Below are 27,666 nucleotides of genomic sequence, written 5' to 3'. Positions count from 1 at the left end.
ATTCAGAACACCCTCCCAAATCTATTATGAATCAGAGCTAAGTGTCACACACACACACACACTCTAACAGGAACAGCAGAGAGACAGCATGAGGAGAGGCAGGTGATGGCTGGGGGGTGAGGGGAGTATGGAGGATGAGCTGGTCTGGCACATACGGTAGAGAGAGGGGTGAGGGGGCGAGGGGTGAGAGTTGAGGAGTGGGGAGGGTGAGTTGGTCTGTGGTCTGAATGTGTCATTCAGGCTGACACATACATTGTAGAGGGGTCAGCAGTACAGTACAATGAAATGCCGTTTGGCATAGAGGGTATCCAGCAAACCAGGAGCATTCCCAGAACATTAGCTAAGATTCCCATTAAGTTCTAGTTAGGGTTGTATCTAACATTAGGATGATAACAAAACCAAAACATTCAAAAATCAAATGTTTTTTATGTGTAAAATTAAATATCCTTGGTATGTTCACCTAGCATTCACTAAAATGTTCCCAGAAATTCAAAATTGGTTCTGTAAACATTAGTTAAGTTGTGGCAAATGTTCTCATAACACAAAAACTGTCCAGTTGTGCTGACCCCACAATGTTCAGTCGTGATGTCCCCACAATGTTCCCAGAACATTGTGGGAACAGTTGGGTGGGAACATTGTGAGGACATCACAAAATATGAACTGACCTGTTGTACGGATTATTATACAATGTTTATTTTAGGGTGCAAAAAACATTCACCTGATGTTCACCGTGCTTCTACACCTGCATTGCTTGCTGTTTGGGGTTTTAGGCTAGGTTTCTGTACAGCACTTTCAGATATCAGCTGATGTAAGAAGGGCTATATAAATACATTTTATTTTATTTTATTTGATGTTACAAGAACATTCTCAGAACACATTTTTTATGTTATTTAAAAGCTCCCAGAACATTTAATTAGGTTGTGGGAACAGTGTGGGTACATTAAAAGAGAGAGGTTCCCAAAGCACAAAATATGCTCAGTTGTGATGACATTCATAAAATGTTTAAGTTAGGTTACACAGGACATTCCCTTAATGTTCTTTAAAGGTTCCCAGAACATGTAATTAAGTTATGTGAGTTGTCTGTAATGTTGCAGGAATATTCTTGTGACATGTACATATTGTACTTAAGACATAGCACACAGCACTCCCCCAATGTTCCACAATGTTCCACAATTTCCAAATAAGTAATTTGTTCATAGCATATTTGTTTTAGCTTTAACATCATATTCAATTGATGTTCACACAATATGCATTTTAAATTCTCTTGGAGATCCTCAGAATATTTCAATAACATTTAGAAAATGTTATATTTCCTTTTCACCTAATATTACCACAACATTCTCAGCATGTACATTTCTAGTTCCTTAATAAAGCAGATTATAATACATCCCTATGTTCCACTCCAGATTTAATGACATTTCACATTTGAGGATTGTATTGCAGGCCCACTACAAGGTGATATAGACACATGGCATTTCATTCGTAGAACATTGTGATTGGATATCAGTCCTTGGCCGAAACATTGAGTCTTGTATTTATCCACATCCTCATTCAAGACATAGACCAAATGGCACAGTTCTAAGCAATCTTGTATCTATACCATTTCAAGCCAACCCCAAGGCTATTTCATATAGAGGGTTACCTACTGATCAGAGCATGTTTGTGTTAGAGACTCCATCTGATCTGAATCCCAAAGATGTGGTCTTAGACAGATTAATGTAAATGTCAGTTTGATTTTGAAAATTGATCTTATTTTAATTCTGCCTTCTCAAACTAACTCGGACATTTTGATAATTACTGAGACTTGTTTAAAAAAAGTCTGTGCCAGACTCCGATGTGTCTAAATGGATAGAATGTTTATAGATCTGACAGAGATGGGGGTGTCACCATATTCATAAAGAACAACTTGAATGTTACTGTGTGTGTTATCACCTCTGTCCCTAAGCAATTTGAATGTCTTGTCCTAAATGTGGGCATTGGTAATAATGCCCAACTAACGTTAGTGGAAGTTTATTGCTCTCCCGCGACTGAGCTAAATTTAACTCAACTGATAACTAAATCAACCCACCCCAACTTAAAACAGCCTGAAAAATCAACTTTTTTCATTCTGACAAACACCCCTCATAAGTTTACTGCCAATGGAATCTTTGCTAATGAGCTCAGTGACCATTGTCCCATTGCCTGCATCAGAGATTTTAAGCTACCGAAATCATGTCCACGCATTATTACAAAGACACATTTTAGAACGTTCAATGAACAATATTTCCTGTGTGACCTGGGATTGTATGATTGGGAGGATGTGTCCTCTATCTCTGATTCGTATCAGGCCCTTAAATGTTTTACCTCTCTGTTTAACTCTGTTGTAGATAAACATGCCTCATATAAGAGATTAAGGGTAAAGGACAGATCTAACCCATGGTTCATGCATGAATTGTCTGAAAGATTTCATGAAAGAAACTTGCTTGGAGTAAGGATAGATTGACTGATTCTTCCCGTGACTGGTAGTCCTTCAGACGTTTGAGAAATATATGTCTTAATCTGTTTCGAAAAGCAAAGTCAGCATACTTCTTCAATTGTGTATCGGAGAGTGGTGGAAATCCAGCTAAATTCTGGAAAGTGGTCAAATCTTTAAGAATAAACTCCATCCCCCCATTGCCCCAGCAGGCTGTGGCAGCCTCTGGTCCCATAACAGACACCAATTGAATGTGTGGTGCTTTTACTAACCATTTAGCCCCAGCTGGCCATCTATTTGTAAAAATTGCTTCTGAAAATACCTCAAGCTCCACTACATGACCAAAAGTATGTTAACACCTGCTCGTTGAACATCTCATTCCAAAATCATGTCCATTAATATGGAGTTGGTCCCCCTTTGCCGCTATAACAGTCTCCACTCTTCTGGGAAGGCTTTCCACTAAATGTTGGAACATTCCTGTGGAGACTTGCTTCCATTCAGCCACAAGAGCATTAGTGAGGTCGGACAGTGTTGTTGGGCGATTAGGCCTGGCTCGCAGTCTGCGTTTCAATTAATCCCAAAGGTGTTCGATAAGGTTGCGGTTAGGGCACTGTGCACAGGGCATTGTCCCGCTGAAACAGTAAAGGGCCTTCCACAAACTGTTGCCACAAAGTTGGAAGCACAGAATCATCTAGAATGTAATTCTATGCTGTAGCATTAAGATTTCCCTTCACTTGAACTAAGGGGCCTAGCCCGAACCATGAAAAACTTCCACAGACCATTATTCCTCCTTACCAAATGTTACAGTTGGCACTATCATTGGGGAAGGTAGCATTCTCCTGGCATTCTCCTAGCATTCAAACCCAGATTTGTCGGTCGGACTGCCAGATGGTGAAGCGTGATTTATCACTCCAGAGAACGCGTTTCCACTGCTCAAGAGTCCAATGGCAGCGATCTTTACACCACTCCAGCCAACGCTTGGCATTGCGTATGGTGATCTTAGGCTTGTGTGCGGCTGCTCAGCCATGGAAACCCATTTCATCAAGCTCCCGACGAACAGTTCTGTGCTGACGTTGCTTCCAGAGGCAGTTTTGGAACTCGGTAGTGAGAGTTGCAACAGAGGACAGATGATTTTGACTCGCCACGTTCTTCAGCACTCCGCGGTCCTGTTCTGTGAGCTTGTGTGGCCTACGACTTTCCATTTCTTAAGACTTTCAACACGTGATGAAGAAAAAAAAATCATAAAATACAGTGTTACAAGTACACAGCATATGAAGAGGATAGGAACATTGTAATAACTCAGAAACTGTGTTCTGTGTCCTGATTGACCATATTACCCTATCTACAGTGCATTCAGAAAGTTTTCAGACCCCTTGACTTTTTCCACATTTTGTTAAGTTACAGACTTATTCTAAAATTGATTAAAGAAATGTTTCTCTCAACAATCTACACACAATACCCCATAATGACAAAGGGAAATCAGGTTAAAAAAAACTACAAAAATCATCTGAAATTACTTATTTACATAAGTATTCAGACCCTTCGCTATGAGACTCCAAACTGCGCTCATGTGCATCCTGTTTCAAATCAAATCAAAGTTTATTTGTCACGTGCGCCGAATACAACAGGTGTAGACCTTACAGTGAAATGCTTTCTTACAGGCTCTAACCAATAGTGCAAAAAAGGTGTTAGGTGAACAATAGTTAAGTAAAGAAATAAAACAACAGTAAAAAGACAGGCAATATACAGTAGCGAGGCTATAAAAGTAGCGAGGCTACATACAGACACCGGTTAGTCAGGCTGATTGAGGTAGTATGTACATGTAGATATGGTTAAAGTGACTATGCATATATGATGAACAGAGAGTAGCAGTCAGGATGCTCTCGATGTTGCAGCTGTAGAACCTTTTGAGGATCTCAGGACCCATGCCAAATCTTTTTTAGTTTCCTGAGGGGGAATAGGCTTTGTTGTGCCCTCTTCACGACTGTCTTTGTGTGTTTGGACTAGAGGTCGACCGATTAATCGGAATGGCCGATTAATTAGGGCCGATTTCAAGTTTTCATAACAATCGGATATCGGTAATATTGGACACCGATTTGGCCAATTTTTTATTTAATTTTTTGTTTAAAAAAAATTGACACCTTTTTTTAACTAGGCAGGTTAGTTAAGAACACATTCTTATTTTCAATGACGGCCTAGGAACGGTGGGTTAACTGCTTTGTTCAGGGGCAGAACGACAGATTTTTACCTTGTCAGCTTGGGGATTCAATCTTGCAACCTTACAGTTAACTAGTCCAACGCTCTAACCACCTGCCTCTCATTGCACTCCACGAGGAGCCTGCCTGTTATGCGAATGCAGTAAGAAGCCAAGGTAAGTTGCTAGCTAGCATTAAACTTATCTTATTAAAAACAATCAATCAATCAATCATAATCACTAGTTAACTACACATGGTTGATGATATTACTAGTTTATCTAGCGTGTCCTGCGTTGCATATAATCGATGCGGTGTGCATTCACGGAAAAAGGACTGTCGTTGCTCCAACGTGTACCTAACCATAAACATCAATGCCTTTCTTAAAATCAATACACAGAAGTATATATTTTTGAACCTGCATATTTAGCTAAAAGAAATCCAGGTTAGCAGGCAATATTAACCAGGTGAAATTGTGTCACTTCTCTTGCGTTCATTGCACGCAGAGTCAGGGTATATGCGATAATAATAAACATTTTGTTTTCGAAATGATAGTTTCCGGATTCGACCATATTAATGACCAAAGGCTCGTATTTATGTGTGTTATTATGTTATAATTAAGTCTATGATTTGATATTTGATAGAGCAGTCTGACTGAGCGATGGTAGGCAGCAGCAGGCTCGTAAGCATTCATTCAAACAGCACTTTCGTGCGTTTTGCCAGCAGCTCTTCACTGTGCTTCAAGCATTGCGCTGTTTATGACTGGCTGGTGTAACCGATGTGAAAAGGTTAGCTAGTTAGCGGGGTGCGCGCTAATAGCGTTTCAAACGTCACTCGCTCTGAGACTTGGAGTAGTTGTTCCCCTTGCTCTGCAAGGGAAACGCTGCTTCGAGGGTGGCTGTTGTCGATGTGTTCCTCGTTCAAGCCCAGGTAGGAGCGAGGAGAGGGACGGAAGCTATACTGTTACACTGGCAATACTAAAGTGCCTATAAGAACATCCAATAGTCAAAGGTATATGGAATACAAATGGTATAGAGAGAAATAGTCCTATGAATACTATATTAACTACAACCTAAAACCTCTTACCTTGGAATATTGAAGTATCATGTTAAAAGGAACCACCAGCTTTCGTATGTTCTCATGTTCTGAGCAAGGAACTTAAACGTTAGCTTTTTTACATGGCACATATTGCACTTTTACTTTCTTGTCCAACACTTTGTTTTTGCATTATTTAAACCAAATTGAACATGTTTCATTATTTATTTGAGGCTAAATTGATTTTTATTGATGTATTATATTAAGTTAAAATAAGTGTTCATTCAGTATTGTTGTAATTGTCATTATTACAAATACATTTTAAAAAATCGGCCGATTAATCGGTATCGGCTTTTTTGGTCCTCCAATAATCGGTTTCGGTATCGGCGTTGAAAAATCATAATCGATCGACCTCTAGTTTGGACCATTCTAGTTTGTTGTTGATGTGGACACCAAGGAACTTGAAGCTCTCAATCTGCTCCACTACAGCCCTGTCGATGAGAATGGGGGCGTGCTCGGTCCTCCTTTTCCTGTTGTCCACAATCATCTCCTTAGTCTTGGTTACGTTGAGGGATATGTTGTTATTATGGCAACACCCGGCCAGGTCTCTGACCTCCTCCCTATAGGCTGTCTCGTCGTTGTCGGTGATCAGGCCCACCACTGTTGTGTCATCTGCAAACTTAATGATGGTGTTGGAGTCATGCCTGGCCATGCAGTCGTGGGTGAACAGGGAGTACAGGAGGGGACTGAGCATGCACCCCTGGGGAGCTCCAGTGTTGAGGATCAGTATGGCAGATGTGTTGCTACCTACCCTCACCACCTGGGGGCGGCCAGTCAGGAAGTCCAGGATCCAGTTGCAGAGGGAGGTGTTTAGTCCCAGGGTCCTTAGCTTAGTGATGAGCATTGAGGGTACTATGGTGTTGAATGCTGAGCTGTAGTCATTGAATAGCATTCTCACATAGGTGTTCCTTTTGTCCAGGTGGGAAAGGGCAGTGTGGAGTGCAATAGAGATTGCATCCTCTGTGCATCTGTTTGGGCGGTATGCAAATTGGAGTGGGTCTAGAGTTTCTGGGTTAATGGTGTTGATGTGAGCCATCACCAACCTTTCAAAGCACTTCATGGTTACGGACGTGAGTGCTACTGCAATTTGTAAGTCGCTCTGGATAAGAGCGTCTGCTAAATGACTTAAATGTAAATGTAAATGCTACGGGTCTGTAGTCATTTAGGCAGGTTGCGTTTGTGTTCTTGGGCACAGGGAGTATGGTGGTCTCCTTGAAACAAGTTGGTATTACAGACTCAGACAGGGACATGTTCAAAATGTCAGTGAAGACACCTGCCAGTTGGTCAGCACATGCCCGGAGAACACGTCCTGGTAATCCGTCTGGCCCCGCAGCCTTGTGTATGTTGACCTGTTTAAAGGTCTTACTCACGTCGGCTACGGAGAGCGTGATCACACAGTCGTCCGGAACAGCTGTTGCTCTCATGCATGCCTCAGTGTTGCTTGCCTCGAAGCGAGTGATTTAGCTCATCTGATAGGCTCGTGTCACTGGGCAGCTTGCCGCTGTGCTTCCCCTTGTAGTCTGTAATAGTTTGCAAGCCCTGCCACATAAGACGAGCGTCTGAGCCGGTGTAGTATGATTCAATCTTAGCCCTGTATTGACGCTTTGCCTGTTTGATGGTTCGTCGCAGGGCAGAGCAGGATTTTTTGTAAGCTTCCGGGTTAGAGTCCCGCACCTTGAAAGCGGCAGCTCTACCCTTTAGCTCAGTGCGAATGTTGCCTGTAATCCATGGCTTCTGGTTGGGGTATGTACGTACAGTCACTGTGGGGACGACGTCCTCGATGCACTTATTGATTAAAGCCAGTGACTGATGTGGTATACTCCTCAATGTCATCGGAAGAATCCCGGAACATGTTCCAGTCTGTGATAGCAAGACAGTCCTGTAGTTTAGCATCTGCTTCATCTGACCACTTTTTTGTAGGCCGAGTCACTGGTGCTTCCTGCTTTCATTTTTGCTTGTAAGCAGGAATCAGGACGATAGAGTTGTGGTCGGATTTACAAAATGGAGGGCGATGGAGAGCTTTGTACGCATCTCTGTGTGTGGAGTACAGGTGATCTAGAATTTTTTTCCCTCTGGTTGCACATTTAACATGTTGATGGAAATTTGGTATAACTGATTTAAGTTTCCCTGCATTAAAGTCTTCAGCCACTAGGAGTGCCGCCTCTGGGTGAGTGTTTTCCTGTTTCCTTATTTCCTTATACAGCTGACTGAGTGTGGTCTTAGTGCCAGCATCTGTCTGTTGTGGTAAATAAACAGCCACGAAAGGTATAGCTAAAAACTCTCTAGGCAAGTAGTGTGGCCTGCAATTTATCACAATATACTCTACTTCAGGCGAGCAAAATCTAGAGACTTCCTTAGATTTCGTGCACCAGCTGCTGTTTACAAATATGCACAGACCGCCCTCCCTCGTCTTACCGGAGTGTGCTGTTCTATCTTGCCGGTGCAGTGTGTATCCCGCTAGCTGAATATCCATGTCGTCATTCAGCCACGATTCCGTGAAACATAGGATATTACAGTTTTTGATGTTCCGTTGGTAGGATATTCGTGATTGTACCTCGTCTAATTTATTGTCCAATGATTGCACGTTGGCGAGTAGTATTGTCGGTAACGGCAGCTTTCCCAGTCGCCTTCTCCGGGTCCTGACCAGGCATCCGGCTCTTTGTCCTCTGTACCTGCGTCGCTTCCTCTTGCAAATAACGGGGATGTCGGCCCTGTGGGGTGTTTGGAGAATGTCTTGTGCGTCGTCCTTGTTGTAGAAAAAATCTTTGTCTAATCCGAGGTGAGTGATCGCTGTCCTGATATCCAGAAGCTCTTTTTTTGCCGTAAGATACGGTTGCAGAAACATTATATACAAAATAAGTTACAAATAACACGAAAAAAACCCACATAAAAGCACAATTGTTTGGGCGCCCGTAAAACTGCTGCCATTTCTTCCGGCGCCATTGATCATCCTTGAGATGTTTCTACAACTTGATTGGAGTCCACCCGTGGTAAATTCAATTAACCACCAATACTCTTCCTAGAGCTGGCTGCCTGGCCAAACTGAGCAATCTGGGGAGAAGAGCCTTGGTCAGGGTGGTGACCAAGAACCTGATGGACACACTGACAGTGCTCTAGAGTTCCTCTATGGAGATGGGATTACCTTCCAGAAGGACAACCATCTCTGCAGCACTCCACCATTCAGGCCTTTATGATAGATTGGCCAGACCGAAGCCATTCCTCAGTTAAAGGCATCACAGCCCTTTTGGACTTTGCCAGATGGCACCTAAAGGACTCAGATCATGAGAAACAAGATTCTCTGGTCTGATGAAACCAAGATTGAACTCTTTGGCCTGAATGTCAAGCTCTACGTCTGGAGGAAACCTGGCACCATCCCTATGGTGAAACATGGTGGTGGCAGCATCATGCTGTGGGGATGTTTTTCATCGGCAGGGACTAGGAGACAAGTCAGGATCGAGGGAAAGATGAACGGAGCAAAGTACAGAGAGATCCTTGAATGAAACCTGCTCCAGAGCACTCAGGATCTCAGACTGGGGCGAAGGTTCACTTTCCAACAGGACAATGACCCTAAGCACACAGCCAAGACTATGCATGAGTGGTTTTGGGACAGGTCTCTGAATGTTCTTGAGTGGCCCAGCCAGAGCCAGGACTTGAACTTGATCGAATATCTCTGAAGAGACCTGAAAATAGCTGTGTAGTGATGCTCCCCATCCAATCTGACAGAGCTTGAGAGGAACTGCAGAGAAGAATGGGGGAAACTCCCCAAATACAGGTGTGCCAAGAAGACTCGAGCCTGTAATCACTGCCAAAGGTGCTTCAACAAAGTACTGTGTAAAGGGTCTGAATACTTATGTAAATGTGATATTTCAGTTTTTTATTTTTAACCTTTTCACATGTGAGTTCCAAATATCTCTAACCATCGCCCCAGCGTGAGTTGTTTTATGGCCGTGATGTCAGAATGCACTCACTGTTCCAAAATGTGATTGTTACCCAACAGGACAGTTAACACGTGCTGCATGCTAATTTTCTATAGGCTATGTTTCAACTTGTCAATTTCCAAGTATTTTCTAACAATAGTTTGAATTGAGGTGTGTTCGACCTCATTAATCCAGATGGAAGTAGCCCATTTCAGTGTAGATTACAATTTATGTTTGAGGCTTTACCGAGCCGCGCGCACCTGTGTGTATGTGTGTGTTTGTGGTTTTTGTGGTGTGTAAATGATTTTATAACTGCCGGGTAAAAAATGACCCTATGACAATCTTTGTACCCTGGTAGTGTACAGCTTTCATGGAAATATGAACAAAGGTGATATTTCACTTTTTCTAATGTTGGGGTCAATCTAGGAAAACTCATAAAATTTTAAGTTGAAAATGTTTTAATTTAGGGTGTTTTCTCTGCTGTTGAACATAGTGGCGGGTCATTTTTGACCTTAAGACAACACAAGGGTTAAGTATCAAAAGTAGAATTAAAAGTATAAATCGTTTCACATTCCTTATATTAAGCAAACCAGACGGCGCCATTTTCTTGTTTTTTAAATTTACGGATAGCCAGGGGCAGGTCCAACACTCAGACATAATTTACAAATGAAGCATGTGTTTAGTGAGTCTGCCAGATCAGAGGCAGTAGAGATGACGAGGTATGTTCTCTTGATAAGTATGCGAATTAGACCATTTTCCTGTCCTGCTAAGCATTCAAAATGTAACGAGTACTTTTGGGTGTCAGAGAAAATGTATGGAGTAAGGAATGTACTGAAGTAAAAGTAAAAGTAGTCAAAAATATAAATAGTAAAGTACAGATACCCCAAAAAACTACTTAAGTAGTACTTTAAAGCAGACCTTCTTAAAGTATGGGTCGCGACACTTAATGGTGGGTCGCGACGTGTCAGAGTAAATGTATACTTATTTCATTAATTACTGGAATTGATTTGCCCAAGTGCAGCAGTCTCTGCTCAGTTTGGCAGCTGCGCGAGTGGGAGAGGGAGATGCCCGTTTACTTCACGGTTTACCGGATCTTTTTTCTGCAGTTTTCTTGAAGATCACTCCGCGACACACGCTGCGGCGCTGTCGTTCAGGCGGCAGATGAATCGCTGTCAGCCACTGACTTGTCATTCCCACTCGCCATCACTAACCGCTGTCATCAAATGGACTCATGCTAGCCACAAGTTCTGATTGAGCTCAATTGTCATGAAACGCAAATACAGCGATACGTTTCTCTCTCTTTCATACAAACTTATAACGAGGAGCGCCCACAATGTGTTTTCTGCGGGGAAGTGCTTAGTAGTGCTTCGACAGTGGAAAAGTAAGTCAGCTAGCATTGTTGTCATTTTATAACAGGTGAGGACAGCAGAAATAAGGGAGTACTGACTAACTCTCATAGTAGTAGATGTGAGTTTGTCTTTCAAACAATCCCCTGGCCTTGTAAACAGCTAATTGCTAACATTAGCCAAAGCAAGCTAGCTACTGTAACAGTACAGATGAAGATGAAAAATGATCAGGCTTACTGTACATTTTACTGTTGAAATTATTGTTGAAAACTAGTCTAGGTTGGAACTGTTGCTGTTAAAATACAAGTAATAATTGTTATTCTTAACTGGAATAAACTGATTGAAGCAAGATGCTTTTTGAGGCAGTTCTGGGTTGCTCATCTACAGCAGGAAGCGGTCTCCTGCCTGACAGAGAAAGCAGTAGATTTTCTGATCCAGTTTGGCACCACATACCTATGCGAGCCAAGGTTCACAACTCTGACATACTTAAAAAACAAGTACAGAAACAGTTTCAAGGCTGAGCATCACCTCAGTGTTGCACTGTTAAAAACAGAGCCCAGAATAGACATGCTTGTTGACAACCTCAACCGGCCACACACCTCTCATTAGGACTGTGTGTGTGTGTGTGTTTTCTTGTCTACATCTGTGTGATGTGATATATCAGTTTATTCCAGTTCAGAATAAAAACATATGTATTTTAACAGCAACAGTTCAAACCTAGACTTTCTTTCAACAATAATTTATACAGTAAGATGTACAGTAGGCCTGCGTCCCAGGCTGAAAAAGTTTAAGAACCCCTGCTTTAAAGTATTTTTACTTAAGTGCTTTACACCACTGTTATTTATATATTGTAACAAGTGGTAACTATCCCACCACTGGGATATGGATATGCTCTTAAAGAACTCATACACTTGTGTAAGCCACATTAAAACTACAAAAGTGGCAGTGTTCAACTTTAACATGTGATAACAATACAACAGATTAACCTGAATGACATTTACTCTTACGGGTGACCAAAAATATATATCTGAAAGCCACACCCTACTAAGCCACGCCTCCAGTCTTCTGATCTGACCCGCTGGGTCATATCTCAACAATCTAGCATCAATAACCCTGCATCAACAACCCAACCTTGCTCTTTTTAAAGTAAACAACCCAACTAAGTGACCCAATGCCTGCAACCCAGCAATTGGGTCATCGAAACAACCCAGCATTTTTTTGAGTATAGAGAAATTGACTAGTGATAAGAGGGTTGCAATTTCAAATCCTTGGAGCTGGAAACCCCACCTCTGTATAGGTGCATATATTGTAGCTATCCAGTTGTCCAACTAATTCAGAATGCAGCAGCCTGTCTGCTAACGAAGACCAGAAGGAGAGCACACGTAACATCTATTTTAAAGTCCCCGTATTGGTTTCCTTTTAGTTTTAGAATTGCTTTAAAAATTGCTTTATTGCTTTTTAAAGCACTTAGTGGCCTTGCACTCGAATACATGTCTGATATGCTTTTAAGATATGTGCCTGGTCGGTCCCTCAGATCCTCTGGCAAAGGCCAGAATAAAAGCGTTTGGTGAGATTGCCTTAAGCCACTATAGTCCTGGCCCCTGGAACAGCCTGATGGAGCACCTTAGGGCCTCAGAAACTGTAGAAATGTTTAAGAAAGATCTTAAGACCCACCTTTTTAGTCAAGCTTTTACTTAGGGTGCTTTTATTTCATTTCACTGCTATTTTATTGTTGTTTTACTCTTTAAATGTCTCACCTTTTATTATTCTCTTTTGTTAAGCACTTTGAAATGCAATCCCATGTAAGAAATGTGCTCTATAAATAATGTTTGATTTGATACAGTAGTTAAGCATAATTGGAATACCAACATATGCAATAAAATTCACCTGGGATATGCTAATCAAAAATGACATACCAAACTTGTTGCCAGGGGAGCTACTGTAATTGACCACATTCAAAATCCCAGCAAATCAAATCGTTTTTTGGGGTATGATGGACTAGTACTGGATTTTTCTACACACTCTCCCCATCAAAATTAAGAATTCTTAATTGAGATCTGAGTCCCTGTAGATTAGGTTCCAGCGTTTTCATTATTTTCAGACAAAATGAAAGCTGCCAGTTCCTGGCCCACTGGCCTTGTTTCAATTCCCATCCGGCCGCCGCCGTGCCACGTGTGCTGTTTCTTTTAAGTCTGACTTACTTCCTAGCTGGCGGAGGGGAGGGAAAGGGTGGAGAGGAGGGGAGAGGGGGAATATGCTTCCAAACAGAAAGTGTGTCAGATAAGTGCAGTAGAAAGCGGGTCATCAGTATTACAGGTTCCAGATGTGTCTGTGTGTGAATCCATGCCGGACAAAAGGATGTGGAAAACATAAGTGACAGATTTTGTATATTTTGTTCAAATGAATTGAATTGTAATAGGAGAAGGAGAGTTTGATTTTCAAACCACCCAGCTGCAGTGACCTTTGCGAATATTTTCTGGGTCAGGAGATCAGTCCAACTTCCTCAACTGATTAATTCTTCAATATTGCTAACACACTTGATTTAATATTTTTCTAGTGAAATATTCTGTCAAATATATAATATTTATTTGAATGATTGACTAATCAGTTGCTTACTACTACCCAAGAATATACAGTACGTAGCATGCAATATACTGACCATGAGTAGCAGGAAATGGCATGACACATCTTTCATTTGAAATAGTGACTCTTGTCAGGGGATGAAGCATTGAAATTAAACAGCTCTGATTCACCCAGGTCCTGACCTGACCTGACCTCCACAGGCATATTGCATTTACAACTCTCTCTGTCACACACACACACACACACACACACACACACACACACACACACACACACGCACACACACACATACAGTACATACACACACACACACACACACACTTTTTTGACCTGCCAGCAGGAGAGCTACTGTACAATAAAGGGCCCGGCTTTGTGGTACAGATCGATCATCAACCTTTTTCTTTCTAACAAGAACAGCATGGATGTTCTGTCCTCGAATTATTATCGCCTCAGGGGAAAAAAGGATTTACTCTGTAAACACCACAGCTCTATGTACTCAATAACCGCGCCAGACAGTGACCATACTGTGTCTGTCCTCGTAACACTTGAATCCAGAGACTGTACGGACATGGAGTGGTCTGTCTGTCCTGCCGTGACCCCCCCACTGATGACTCTGATAAAAGGGGGGGAATTTCAACCCGAGTTAAGCATGACTAAATGGAACGTAAAATTCCCTTTTTATGCACTTTTCTCTCTAAGCATATTATGACCTTGAACTTAAGCATGAGAATAGCATGCTAGTCACCCACTATTCGTTTGGGGAAAATATCATAGAAATGAAGGTGTGGCGGAGGTGTGTCTACATACATGCCGTATTCTGACCTCTACTTTCTTTTCAACGATATAAATAACCCCATTCTCCATGCACTGTAATTTAGAAATTGATAAGAGCTATTGATAAAAGCTAGGTAAATGAGTAAGCTGTTTGGATAAATGGATTGTAAATATAAATGACAATTGTTTTCGATCTATTTTACCTTATGATCGCTGCAGACAAATGTGAAACCAGTCATATGGCAGAAAACTGAAGCGTATCAACATATCACCTTTTCCACAGTGAATTTAATGAAATGCTGGCACTATAACTTGCAGGAATACAATTTGACACTCAAGCTATAGGCTTCTGTAGCCATAAGCAAGTGACAGTATAGCGCCAAACCTACCGAGTGGATTTTTGATTTCTAGAATGTTTTAATTACATGCCCTTTTCACAGTATTTTTTATCATTTGCATCGTGTTAAATATTAGACACTGTCGGTAGCCACCATCACTTATACCCACATTCATTCGGTTCACGCGACTGGACCGTTGTCATTACAGTTCCATGATTAGTGAGGATTACTTGGGTAGATTTATAGGACTACTGTTCAACCCCTACACTATTCTCACCTTCCAATATTTTATGGAATGGATTATGTCATTTTTTTATTATTCAGAAATACTTACCTAACCCTAAATAATATGCAAGATCAGAGTATTTTTAAAACTTCGTCAAGATCGGTGGGTCCCCTGCGGGACAGTTGAGCTAGCGTAGCTATTACAGTGAAATAGTAGCTATTAGTAGCTATTACAGTGAAATAGTAGCTATTACAGTGAAATAGTAGCTATTAGTAGCTATTACAGTGAAATAGTAGCTATTACAGTGAAATAGTAGCTATTAGTAGCTATTACAGTGAAATAGTAGCTATTAGTAGCTATTACAGTGAAATAGTAGCTATTAGTAGCTATTACAGTGAAAGAATACCATGCTATTGTTTGAGGAGAGTGCACAGTTTTGAACATGAAAAGCTATTAATAAACAAATTAGGCACATTTGGGCAGTCTTGATACAACATTTTGAACAGAAATGCAAGGGTTCATTGTATCAGTCTAAAACGTTGCACATACACTGCTGCCATCTAGTGGCCAAAATCTAAATTGCACCTGGACTGGAATGATACATTATGGAAATTCTCTTGCATTTCAAAGATGATGGTACAATTATTTTTATTTTTTTACGGTTGTTTTTTTCTTTGTATTATCTTTTACCAGATCTAATGTATTATATTCTCCTACATTCCTTTCACATTTCCACAAACTTCAAAGTGTTTCCTTTCAAATGGAACCAAGATGCAAAATGCATATCCTTGCTTCAGGGCCTGAGCTACAGGCAGTTAGATATGGGTATGTCATTTTAGATCGAAAATTGAAAAAAAAGGGTCTGATCCTTAAGAGGTTTTTAAATCTAGCAATTGGTGCTGAAAAGGAGACGAATATGTGTGTATACATGGCTTTCTTCCATTGATCCCTGATATTCTGAACAGTTCTCTCATATATTCTAGTCCAGTGGTCACCAACCGGTCAATCGCATTTCTGTAAAAAAAAATTATAATAAAGCCTTGCGTTCCATTTTTTAAAATTAGTTTCGCTTTTGGTGGTACTGTAGGGGCACTTCATTCAGCAGCCCTCGCACTGGGAAGCCAAAGTTTTCCCATTTTGAACCATTTCATGTGTATGAAGGTAGAACTCTGCCTCCCCGGCAGGCCTAGACAGCAAATGAAGTGCACCTATAGGCCGACCGCTGAACAAATAGATAACTCAGATCACCTTGTCTGCACAGTTTCCTTGAGCCAGACTAAAAAGAGGCCTCGAACGCACAGCAAAGTTTATACTGTGAGATTTCGAAACTTTTAAAACCATGACTAGAAATAGACACAACGAATACAGCAAAGAGCTGCTGTTTTTATGAGTAAGTTATTCAAGTTGTTATTCAGCACTGTCAACACTATGTTCAACATTTTTATAAGCCATAAAATGTGCGTTCTCCTTACGTCCACTCGTGCTACAATCAGCATTGCAGCTGCAATGAATGAGTATTGCAAAGTGTTTCAATAAGCTTGTGTATTTTTTATATTGAGGAATATTTCACTTTCTCTGGTAATAAGAGTAACAACATTAATTGTTGCATGAGGCAGAAATGATGCAGTGCAACTTGAGTTTCGCTACCAGCTGGAAGACTGTATCCCCTTTTCTCAGTGAAGGGAGGGAGAGCGGAGGGACGGTTAGTCGAGGCAGCCTCACAGCTGCTCCCTCCCCTCAGACTGACCATGAGATGCAGGCCATCAGTCCACTAAAAAGTATTATGCTCACTCAGCTGTGCCTCACAAGTAATACAACAAATTATCTATTACTAGTGTGATCATATGCTGTATCTACATTTTTTTCAATCGAATTTCAAAATTGTCTGAGAAGAACAACATTGGTAGGGCAATTCAAGCATAGCCAATATGCAGTGATAATGTTTTGGGCCTATAGCCTACGGCACAAACTTATTGCTAAAAGGTAACTGCTATAGAACTGTTAATTGGTTAATGTTGCATAGGCTTTCATTTAAAAAAAATAATGTTTAGAAAACATTTGAGCGGTAGATCTCAGCATGCATTTTGACTCAGAAAGTAATCTTGACTCAGAAAAGTTTGGTGACCACTGTTCTTGTGAGTCTGTCGAGAAAATTCGATTTTAAAGTTGCACCAATTTTAAGGTAGGGCTTTAGATAAATGTACTGAAAACCCAATGAATGAAAACCCACTTCCTGGCCAATTCTGTTGGCCAGGAAGTGGGAGGGTTATCAGCGGTTGTATTACATTTATTCAGCGCGCGCGAGGGACCCACGCCCATTATGCACCTGCATAAGGTAAGTCTGAATATCAACTACTGAGAAGTGTGTAGGAAAGGCGTACATTTTCTAAGCCTGAATCGGGGCCCAAAATGAATAAGATATATTTTGAATCTAAGTAGAGCCTCTGTTTTGGATTCTTCCAGCGATGGGCATCTATTCTTCCAACACTAAATGGTGAAAGAACAGCTGTTGAGATTGACCTGTTGGTTGCCATGTTCTCACAATGTTAGATATTAATGTTCTAAACACATTTCATGAGAACGTTGCAAGAACAGTCCTGTGTCCAGTTTTCTAAGGGTTGGGAGAATATTCCATCAACGTCACATCAAACATACACAGAACACGGTTGCCATGTTCTCACAATATTAGATATTCATGTTCAAGACATGTTTCATGAGAACATTGCAAGAACAGTCCTGTGTCCAGTTTTCTGAGGGTTATGCGAATATTCCATCAAAGTCACATCAAACATACACAGAACATTGTTGCCATGTTCTCAGAATGTAAAAAGATATTCATGTTCTAGAACACATTTCATGGGGACGTTGCAAAAATGGTTCCAAAGAAACGTTCTCACATCAACAACAAAAATTCATTACACGTTACGCCTTGTTACTGTTGCCAAGCCCATTAGGGCCCTGATTGGTGAACCACTGATTCAGTCAAAGCTCTTTTTGTCTGTTGGCACGGTCAGTGATACACACACATACAGTAGGGCTGTTATGGTGACCGTATTACCGCCACACAGGCGGTCACGAGTCATGATGGCAGTCATATTCCACGTAACTGTTTAGTTACAGTAATTAGGCTTCTCCAAGCTCTGATGCTGCTGGTGGTCATTAGTAGCCTACCAAACTTGCTAACAGCCTGGTACTTAGCACTCTATTGTCCCTCTAATCATTCTGACATCAATGCAAATGTAATCATAAAATCGAATCAAACACTTCATGAGAGCCCATGAGCTCATGTTGCGCAACATTTCTATATGCTATGCAATTGCGTTATAAAACAGAGTGATGGCCTCTATTAAAAAGAGGAGGATTCCATCAGCTTTCTATAGGCTAGGCCTACTATATTTATTTCTCAACTTTCCTAATATTAAAGACATTGCTTCTCTTTACAACAGGAGTATGGCATACCTGGCTGGCATGAAAATGAACCACGGGAAAAGCGTCCTCCATTTGCTATTTAAGTGCATAGATGACATGTATTTTTTCCCCCTGCCACTGTTTTTCGAGACAGGTGCATGATAATGGTCCGTTCTAAATCAAAACAAATTTCACACATATATTATTTAGTATATGTAAAGACAAGATTAAATCAAGAATAATCTGTTGGGTGGCAACATTAGCCTCTCACTTGTGAATGATATATTCTCACTTGTGAGGCTATATTAAATACATTTATTAGATGTTTTAAAATGTAGATGTTCCAAAGGTCTGCATCAGTGGATGGTAACCTAGGCATGGAAGTCAGTAGATTCTAAATGTGTTTATGGTATTTAAAAGTAAATTACCGTGAGACCGGCAGTTATTTGCTTGACAATCACTTGCTGACTAAATTTAATGAACACTACAGCCCTACTCACACACACTGCTTTTAATATACAGTGGTTTTAACTTACATATTTTACACACAATATTGCATTGTGCATGTTCATTTATACAGAAATGATTATTCAACATTTCTTCACCTGGGATTTGAACTCACAACCTCCTGGTTCATGGCATTTGTACTGTATTTATTATGGATGCCAAGGCAGCAGCTACTCTTCCTGTGGTCCAGCAAAATTAAGGCAGTTATTCATTTAAGAAAATATTACAATACATTTACAACAGATTTCACAACATATTAAGTGTGTGCCCTCAGGCCCCTACTCTACTACCACGTCTACAACACAAAATCCATGTGTACGTGTGTGTATAGTGCATATGGTATCATGTGCCTGTGCCTATGTTTGTGTAGCTTCACAGTCCCTGCTGTTCCATAAGGTGTATTTTTATATGTTTGTTTAAATCTAATTTTACTGCTTGCATGAGTTACTTGATGTGGAATAGAGTTCCATGTAGTCATGGCTCTATGTGGTACTGTGCGCCTCCCATTGTCTGTTCTGGATTTGGGGACTGTGAAGAGACCTCTTGTGGCATGTCTTGTGGGGTATGCATGGGTGTCCGAGCTGTGTGCCAGTAGTTTAGTCAGACAGCTCGGTGCATTCAACATTCCAATACCTCTCATAAGTAAAAGTAGTGATGAGGTCAATCTTGGGGCCAGGAGAGATTGACATGCATATTATTAACATTAGTTCTCTGTGTACATCCAAGGGCCAGCCGTGCTGCCCTGTTCTGAGCCAATTGCAATTTTCCTAAGTCCCTCTTGGTGGCACCTGACCACACAACTGAACAGTAGTCCAGGTGCGACAAAACTAAGGCCTCTAGGACCTGCCTTGTTGATAGTGCTGTTAAGAATGCATAGCAGCACTTTATTATGGACAGACTTCTCCCAATCCTAGCTGCTGTCTTAACAATAAGGTTTGACCATGATAGTTTACAATCCAGGGTTATTCCAAGTAGTTTAGTCTCCTCAACTTGCTCAATTACCACATTATTCATTACAAGTTTTAGTTAAAGTTTAGGGTTTGTAAATTATCTTCCTGCTACTCCACCATGTCTATGTCAGTTATCAGTTAAATGGACTATTCTCTCATCATTGATTTTTACTTACTTGAACAATTTAAGGGCTTTCTTTATAGATGTCTAATGTTGGTTGGGGCATATTAACCTTAAACTATACTCGCCCAATAAGCACATGCCCTAGAGATCTCTCTTATTGGGACAGTGGTTAGGGTGTTCATCATTGGTGCTGACAGCCTGGGTTCCAGACCTGCTAGGGGAATCACCCTACCCTCACATTCTTAGTAATATTTGATCATGTCATTATTGCCGTTCTAGATTGTATTCATCAGACTTCTTTATATGGACATAATGTGTATACAGTTCTTCTCTTTCACACATTTGTGGAACTTTGGCTGCCTCTTTCACACATTTCTTGAATTTTGGCCAATGTTCCAGAAATGCGTGAAATCCAAAAGAAGGTAAAGAAAAAAGATTTTTAAGCCTTGAGACAATTGAGACATGGATTGTGTATGTGTGCCATTCAGAGGATGAATGAGCAAGAAAAAATATTTAAGTGCTTTTGAATGGGGTATAGTAGTAGGTGCCAGGCGCACTGGTTTCAGTGTGTCAAGAACTGCAACGCTGTTGGGTTTTTCATGCTCAACAGTTTCCCATGTGCATCAAGAATGGTCCACCACCCAAAGGACATCCAGCCAACTTGACACAACTGTGGGAAACATTGGAGTCAACATGGACCAGCATCCCTGTGGAACGCTTTCGACACCTTGTTAAGTTCATATCCCAACAAATTGAGGCTGTTTTGAGGGTAAAAGAGTGTGCAACTCAATATTAGGAAGGTGTTCCTAATGTTTTGTACACTCAATGTATGTTAAAACAATATTTGTGTTAAAAACACTGTCTCTTTTCTAACCATTTTCTGTGTATGTTTGATGGAATATTCTCCTAACCCACAGAAAACTGGACACATTAACGTTTTTGCCACGTTCTCATGAAACGTGTCTAGAACATTATTATCTTATGTTTTGAGAACATAGCAACCATGTTCTATGTATGTTGGTGGGATGTTGATGGAATATTCTCCTAACCCACAGAAAATTGGACGCATTAAACCTCTTAAGGATCCGCCCCTTTTTTTTCCCATTTTCGCCTAAAATGACATACCCAAATCTAACTGCCTGTAGCTCAGGACCTGAAGCAAGGATATGCATATTATTGATACCATTTGAATGGACTTTGAAGTTTGTGGAACTGTGAAATGAATGTTGGAGAATATAACATATTAGATCTGGTAAAAGATACAAAGAAAAAAAACATGATTTTTTTTGTCTTTTTTTGTACCATCATTTTTGAAATGCAAGAGAAAGGCCATAATGTATTATTCCAGCCCAGGTGTCATTTATATTTTGGCCACTAGATGGCAGCAGTGTATGTGCAAAGTTTTAGACTGATCCAATGAACCATTGCATTCATGTCCAAAATTTTGTATCAAGACTACCCAAATGTGCCTAATTGGTTTATTAATAACTTTCAAAGTTCATAACTGTAAACTCTCCTCAAACAATAGCCTGGTATTAGTTCAATGTAATAGCTACTGTAAATTGGACAGTGCAGTTAGATCAACAAGAATTGAAGCTTTCTGACAATATCAGATATGTCTATGTCCTGGGAAATGTTCTTGTTACTTACAACCTCATGCTAATCGCATTAGCCTACGTTAGCTCAACCATCCCGCGGGGGGACCCACCGAGATCCTGTAGAGGTTTAATGGTCTTGCAAGGCTCTCATTTAACTTTTCTAGAACAGTCATATCTTAAGTTCTGAGAATACGGTAACCACGTTCTTGATAAATTCTATTTGATATTAAGGAAACGCTCTCTTGGAAACATTCCTTGCAAATCACGGGAACATTCCTATGAAAACGTTAGTTAATGACCTAATTAAACTCTTAAGGGAACGTTCTCTTAAGTTGCGGGAACGTTTGTTGTTAGCTGGGCTTTTATGTAAGTACATTCAGTAAGAGAAAGTGGAGAGAGAAAGAGATAGATGTGGGCGTTGGGGTGAGCTTTGATGTCAATATGCCAACAGCTATATTCCCTGAATACTGTATGCTTTATGCTGCTTCTCCTTCCATACAACAGAAGTGAACGAATAGGGATGCCAATAATATTGACTTAAAGCATTATGAATAAGTAAACATAAAGCATAAATTAACCCATTCCTGGGGGGAACAAAAGAACGGTCCCTGTGTCTCTCTCGCTCTGTCTGCCTCTCTTTCTCTCTCTCTACCCCGCCTCTCTCTCCTTTTCTTGCATAAAATCTTCATCAGGAATACATTTACAGGTCCTGGGGGCGAAACAGGTTTTCGACACGACAGCCAATCCACTTATCCACCCACCTATCTGCTGGCCACACTGTGCAAGGGGAGCACACACTTCCCCTAGTTATGCATAAACACACATGTTAGTTGTTACACATTTTCATTTCGTAATGATGAACAACTATCTAACCAACACAAGTCATGACATGAGCAGGTATCCATAGCTACACTGTATCAAGGCAATTGAATAAGATTTCTTCATCAATTTATGACTTACGGTATGTTTGGCAGACTACGTTTCATATGTCCAAGGTTGGAAATATGGATCCATCCTCATATACAGTGCATCTAAGTACAAACACTGACTGAAGCCCAACGCACACAATGCATAGTCATTACTGTAATAGTCACTGCCTAACTGCCATAGACTAGATCCATATGGATATGTTGGCAATACAGTCCACAACAACAAACCACTGTGGACACCCACACAGCCATAGCTTTGGAGGTCACGGAAAAGAGAGGAAAGCGGCCCATGCTGCCACTCACCCATTGAACTCAAAGAAAATGTTCTAATTTAGGCATTAAACCCAAAACCTTGGCACAAAATAAACAAGTAATATTCGTGCAGGAGCTTCTTTTCTTTGAATTACTAGTCCAAATTTCACACACATATGCAAAGCAATCCATATTTCACTAGTTGTAACTCACCCGCTGACCACGACGATAAAGTCCATGATATTCCATCCATTCCTCAGGTAGGAGCCTTTATGGAACACAAAGCCAAGTGCCACCAGCTTGATTCCAAACTCAAAGCAGAAGATCCCGATGAAGTAAGGCTCAGTACACTCCTGTAGAGGAAGAGACAACATGGATACATTAGGATATCAGAGGGACAGGAGCCAAGATGGAACCCTATTTACCCTACAAGTGTAGGATCTTAATTTGAGCCATCAGGAAAATAATCCTCCAGCAACAGGACATTTAAATAGTTTTTGGGGTTGATACATTTTTCGTTAGGGCAATTCATGTCTGAAATTTCAAAATGGAAATTAAAAACTTTAGAAGTATTTTTTAAACACACTACCACTTTAATTTCTTCAGGAAAATTCTCAGCGACAAAATCTGTATATAGTGCCATATGGACCATGGTCAAAAGTAGTGCACTATGATACACTGAGTGTACAAAACATTATGAACACCTGCTCTTTCCATGACATAGACTGACCAGGTGAAAGCTATGATCTCTTTTTGATGTCACTTGTTAAATCCACTTCAACCAGTGTAGATGAAGGGGAGGTGACAGGTTAAAGAAGCCTTTTCAAGCCTTGAGACATGGATTGTGTATGTGTGCCATTCAGAGGGTGAATGAGCAAAACAAAATATTCAAGTGCCTTTGAACAGGATATGGTAGCAGGTGCTAGGTGCACCGGTTTGTGTCAATAACTGCACGCCGCTGTGTTTTTCATGCTCAACAGTTTCCCTTGTGTATCAAGTATGGTCCACCACCCAAAGGACATCCAGCCAACTTGACACGACTGTGGAAAAGATTGGAGTCAACATGGGCCAGCATCCCTGTGGAACGCTTTCGACACCTTGTAGAGTCCACTAATTGAGGCTGTTCTGAGGGCGAGGGGGGTTGCTGGCCACTTTAGACTGTACAAAACAGTAAAAGAAAGGTAGGTAAACTTACCGTTTTTTAACCAATAGGCCTACAAAATAAAAATTGTAGTAGTTCTCAGTCACATGAATTGCAATGTAATACAATGACTATCTTGTAAATAACATCTGTAGATAATTCTTAATGAAATGAACTGTGTCACATTCAACTCTGTAACCCATTTACTGTAAGTTAAAACACTATAGTGAATAGGGGGGCATTTGAGATGCAGCCTAAAAGTCTAATAGAAACCAATCAGGGCCTGTAGTCTCACCAGTCTTTTGGCCATGGGAGTCTTGTCCTCCCCAGGAAGATGTTGCTCCAGGGCCAGAACGATGCAGTTGGCCGTGATGGTCGCCAGGATCACCCACTCAAACGGTGTAAGGGCCACAAGGTTAAGGAAAGGGCTTTTTTACACTATCATATACAGTACACAACAATCATTTAACAAACAGATGATAGTGATAATGCTAATTATATTGGTGTTGTGGGGAGGGAGCTTATCATTACAATGGAATCTGTTATACTTCTATGGCTGTGGATGTTGGTAGTTCCAGTAAAATGAAAACTGGATGGATGGACGATGGAATGGTTGATATAGAGAATGGCATCGAAACAAAGCAATCAGAGATAATACAGTATCCATGGCAACATTACAGTAACGGTTATCTGAGTGTGCTCAAAAGTCACTTTGACCTGACAGCCTCTTCCCACAGGATAACTCTTTGAGGGACCTGCTGGATGTGAAATGTGATACCCACAGACTTGCTGCTGCATCGCTGTGTGTATGTGGCCGTGTGTGTGTGTGCATGTGTGTGTGTGTGTGTGTATGAGAGACTGTGTTTGTCTTGGCTATCGTAAGAGGCGCCACATGGAACACTCGCTCCATCATTATTAATTTCTAGCCTTGAGTGAAAATGGTGTCACTAACTCACTGAGGTAGGATGTGGCGGGGGCCTCTGGGAGCTACTGTGAATGAGTCCACATCATGTCAGCACGACTCAAACTATTTAAAAATAGCCAATCCAGAGAACAAAATAATACTCCTCAACAAAATAATACTCTGCAGATTCATGACTCCCATTGGTCACTCACAGTCACGTGAATGAATACTCACCACCAACTACCAGACCTGGGCTCACAAAATATTGTTTTCTTTCAAATATTTTAAGTGTTTGATTGAACCTGCCTGGAAGTGCCATGTGTATACCATGTGCACTTTGGCGACGATTCTATTAGGTCCATTGCCTCACAAATACTCAATCAAGTGCAGAAAATAAAATACTATCTGGTCCTGAACACTCACAGTCTCGCCTTTAAACCTCCAACCCTTTGCGTTCAACTTGCCTTGACCACTCAGGTCCCAGACCCACACAACAACTAGGATGGTGGTTAGATAACAGCAAGCAGGAGAGTGACACAATGTATGAGTATGACGATACTCAAAAGAGCAGTGTATTGCATTATGGAATCAATGCAATATCTGTATGGCTAGAATGTAAAGCACAAGAACGTATTAGTACAGATGTAGGATCTTAATTTGAGCCAGTTTCATACAGCAAAAGTATCTGCAATGACCGACAAGGACAGATATTCGTGTCGCAAAACACAAAAGTGAAAAGAATAATGCATTTGTCCTGACTCATACTCTTGTTTATATTCCATCATGCACCAAGGCAGCAGAGATATGCTTACAACCTAAGCCTGTTAACTTCAGTGAGCACAACCAGCTCACATTCATACAGCATTTTATTGCACAATAGGTACAACTATGGGTTTGAGGGAGATGGATAAAGGTACAGAAGGTAGACCAGCTATTTAAAGTAGTCATGAAAAATGGAAAATGGGGCCTAGTAACAGTCCAATCAAATCTAAAGAACTACAGTGATGACTGAGGACAGCCATTACATAACATAACCTGCAACTAAATTCACTAAATTCCAAAAGTGAAACATTTGTAGAATAGCGCACTAGATAAGAATGGCGCTTTCCATGGTGCTGAACTGCACTAAAGTCAGTGTAGCGCCGAATTTTAGACAACGGAAAACTACTCTTAGGTGCTGTGATATTCAGGAGGTAAGCTTTATAATGAGTCTTTAAAGTATAAGGAAGGATATGGCCATTCTATGATCCTCTTGGCAGTTTTCCGAATTAAATTGTCCTCGGCGAATATAAAGAGTGACCTGTTGACGGTGAGGCAGTTCTGCCGGTGGGGTATAGGGTTGTAAAGAGCCATGGTGCGCGCCCTCGCTGCTTTGGTTTGTTTCAGCGTCCCTGACCCTGTCCCTGACCCTGTACCTGAAGCCGTGTCCCCGCCGTCCTCCCCGCGCTCCGGGTCCCCGGAGTCTCGAGAATCCATCGCCATCTGAACCTCTTCTCCAAACCGAGCCATTCTATGGAAGAAAAAACGATGATCAGCCTTGCTAAATGTTGTTTTCTTGTATATCAAAGCATGAAAAATCTAATGGATTGAAATAGTAAAAGATCCCCTTTCAATCCATTGACAGCCTGAGACGACCTTCTGGAGCACCAAAATTATCCCTCAAAAAGTTACATGTAATTTCATTCCATGCTGAAGTAAACTACAAAAGGTCAAATTCGTGAGGCGTCTTAATACAAATTCCACAATGTATAACGATTCGGTTACACGGATTGTAAAATATCTCAATCTATAGCCTATCAATCGTCCCATCTGTCCAGGCGAGTGAAAAGTGATTGTCAGCCTCGCTCCAGGCCAGTTTCAACATAAGCAAATCATTGGATCCACCGACTTTCTAAAAATTATTAACTTGGATTACGTACACTATAGAATGCATGTTTAGCTAAACCCAGTTGATCTTCGTTAGATAATGAAATACTCGTCTCCAACAACTTTAAGCATCTCCTCTCGTCCAGCCAAATTCGATATTGGTAACTTTCCGAAACGATTGGTGTACTAACACATTTTTGCATTCCTCTATCCGCTTATCAATCAGAAATGTAATTGTTTCTGGAGAGAGAAACATTTGATGCGATAATACTGGTTTGATAGGCGCACGCTTATCTTTCAATATGATCACCTGCCTCTAAATGCGCTGCGAGCGCAAGCTCCCGCACGCTTGCGCAACGCAACCCCCTCCCACGTCTTTCAGTATGACAATTTTCAACATCCATCTCAATGAGAATTATCATGAGATAGAAAAATCATATTTCCGTTTCCATGGCAATACATCTTTCAGCGTTCAATGATATACGCTGACATTTTCTCAAAATTGTCACTTTCCAAAAATACACATGAACTATGCATTATATAAATCCATTATCCAGACCATTTGCAGGTCCTTGTAAGTTCTAAATGTATAGCAAGAGGCATAATTCATAAGGTGGTGGGTAGAAGGGTGGGCTGAAATCGCCTTTGAAATTTAAGGAACACATTAGGAATCCTATCTGTGAGCATTATGTTATAGTAAAATACAGGTAGATACACATACTGTAGGCCTCTTTCTCTGAAATGGATTTCAAAACGTTTTCTGCGTAACACGAGGTGTGTCATTGGTACCACTAGGCGACAGTCATTGCATCAGAGAACACACCATCAACATGAACTGTAGGGGTTTCTATAGAACCACTAACACGACACTAGCCTCCCACTGGGCACCAACTGGTTAAATCAACGTTGTTAATGTATTGTGATGTGGAATCTACATGGACAATACATTGGATTTGAAAAAGTAGAAACTGTTGTTTCGAGTGTAACATTTCTACCATAGGATTATGTCTTCAGGGTAAGCAATTTTCAACATAGACAAACCTTAAAACAACGTTTAAAACAAT

General features: G+C 40.9%; 1 protein-coding gene across 1 annotated transcript in view; it reads right to left on the bottom strand.

The window, feature by feature from the left end:
- LOC120020661 (voltage-dependent R-type calcium channel subunit alpha-1E-like) overlaps nt 1-26,113 on the bottom strand; it is a 76,437-nt gene extending 50,324 nt beyond the window's left edge. The window contains exons 1-3 of the mRNA XM_038964366.1: nt 25,971-26,113; nt 24,128-24,233; nt 22,905-23,044 (exon numbers count right to left, since the gene is read on the bottom strand). Coding sequence (XP_038820294.1) covers nt 22,905-23,044; nt 24,128-24,233; nt 25,971-26,089 — 365 coding nt within the window. The 5' untranslated portion in view covers nt 26,090-26,113. The remainder of the gene's footprint in view (nt 1-22,904; nt 23,045-24,127; nt 24,234-25,970) is intronic.
- Nucleotides 26,114-27,666: the final 1,553 nt, after the last annotated feature.

Source organism: Salvelinus namaycush, chromosome 25 (assembly GCF_016432855.1).
Source record: "Salvelinus namaycush isolate Seneca chromosome 25, SaNama_1.0, whole genome shotgun sequence".
In the NCBI taxonomy this organism is placed as follows: domain Eukaryota; kingdom Metazoa; phylum Chordata; class Actinopteri; order Salmoniformes; family Salmonidae; genus Salvelinus; species Salvelinus namaycush.
Note: the sequence above shows the minus strand (reverse complement) of the source record. Positions and strands in the feature narration are given on the sequence as shown.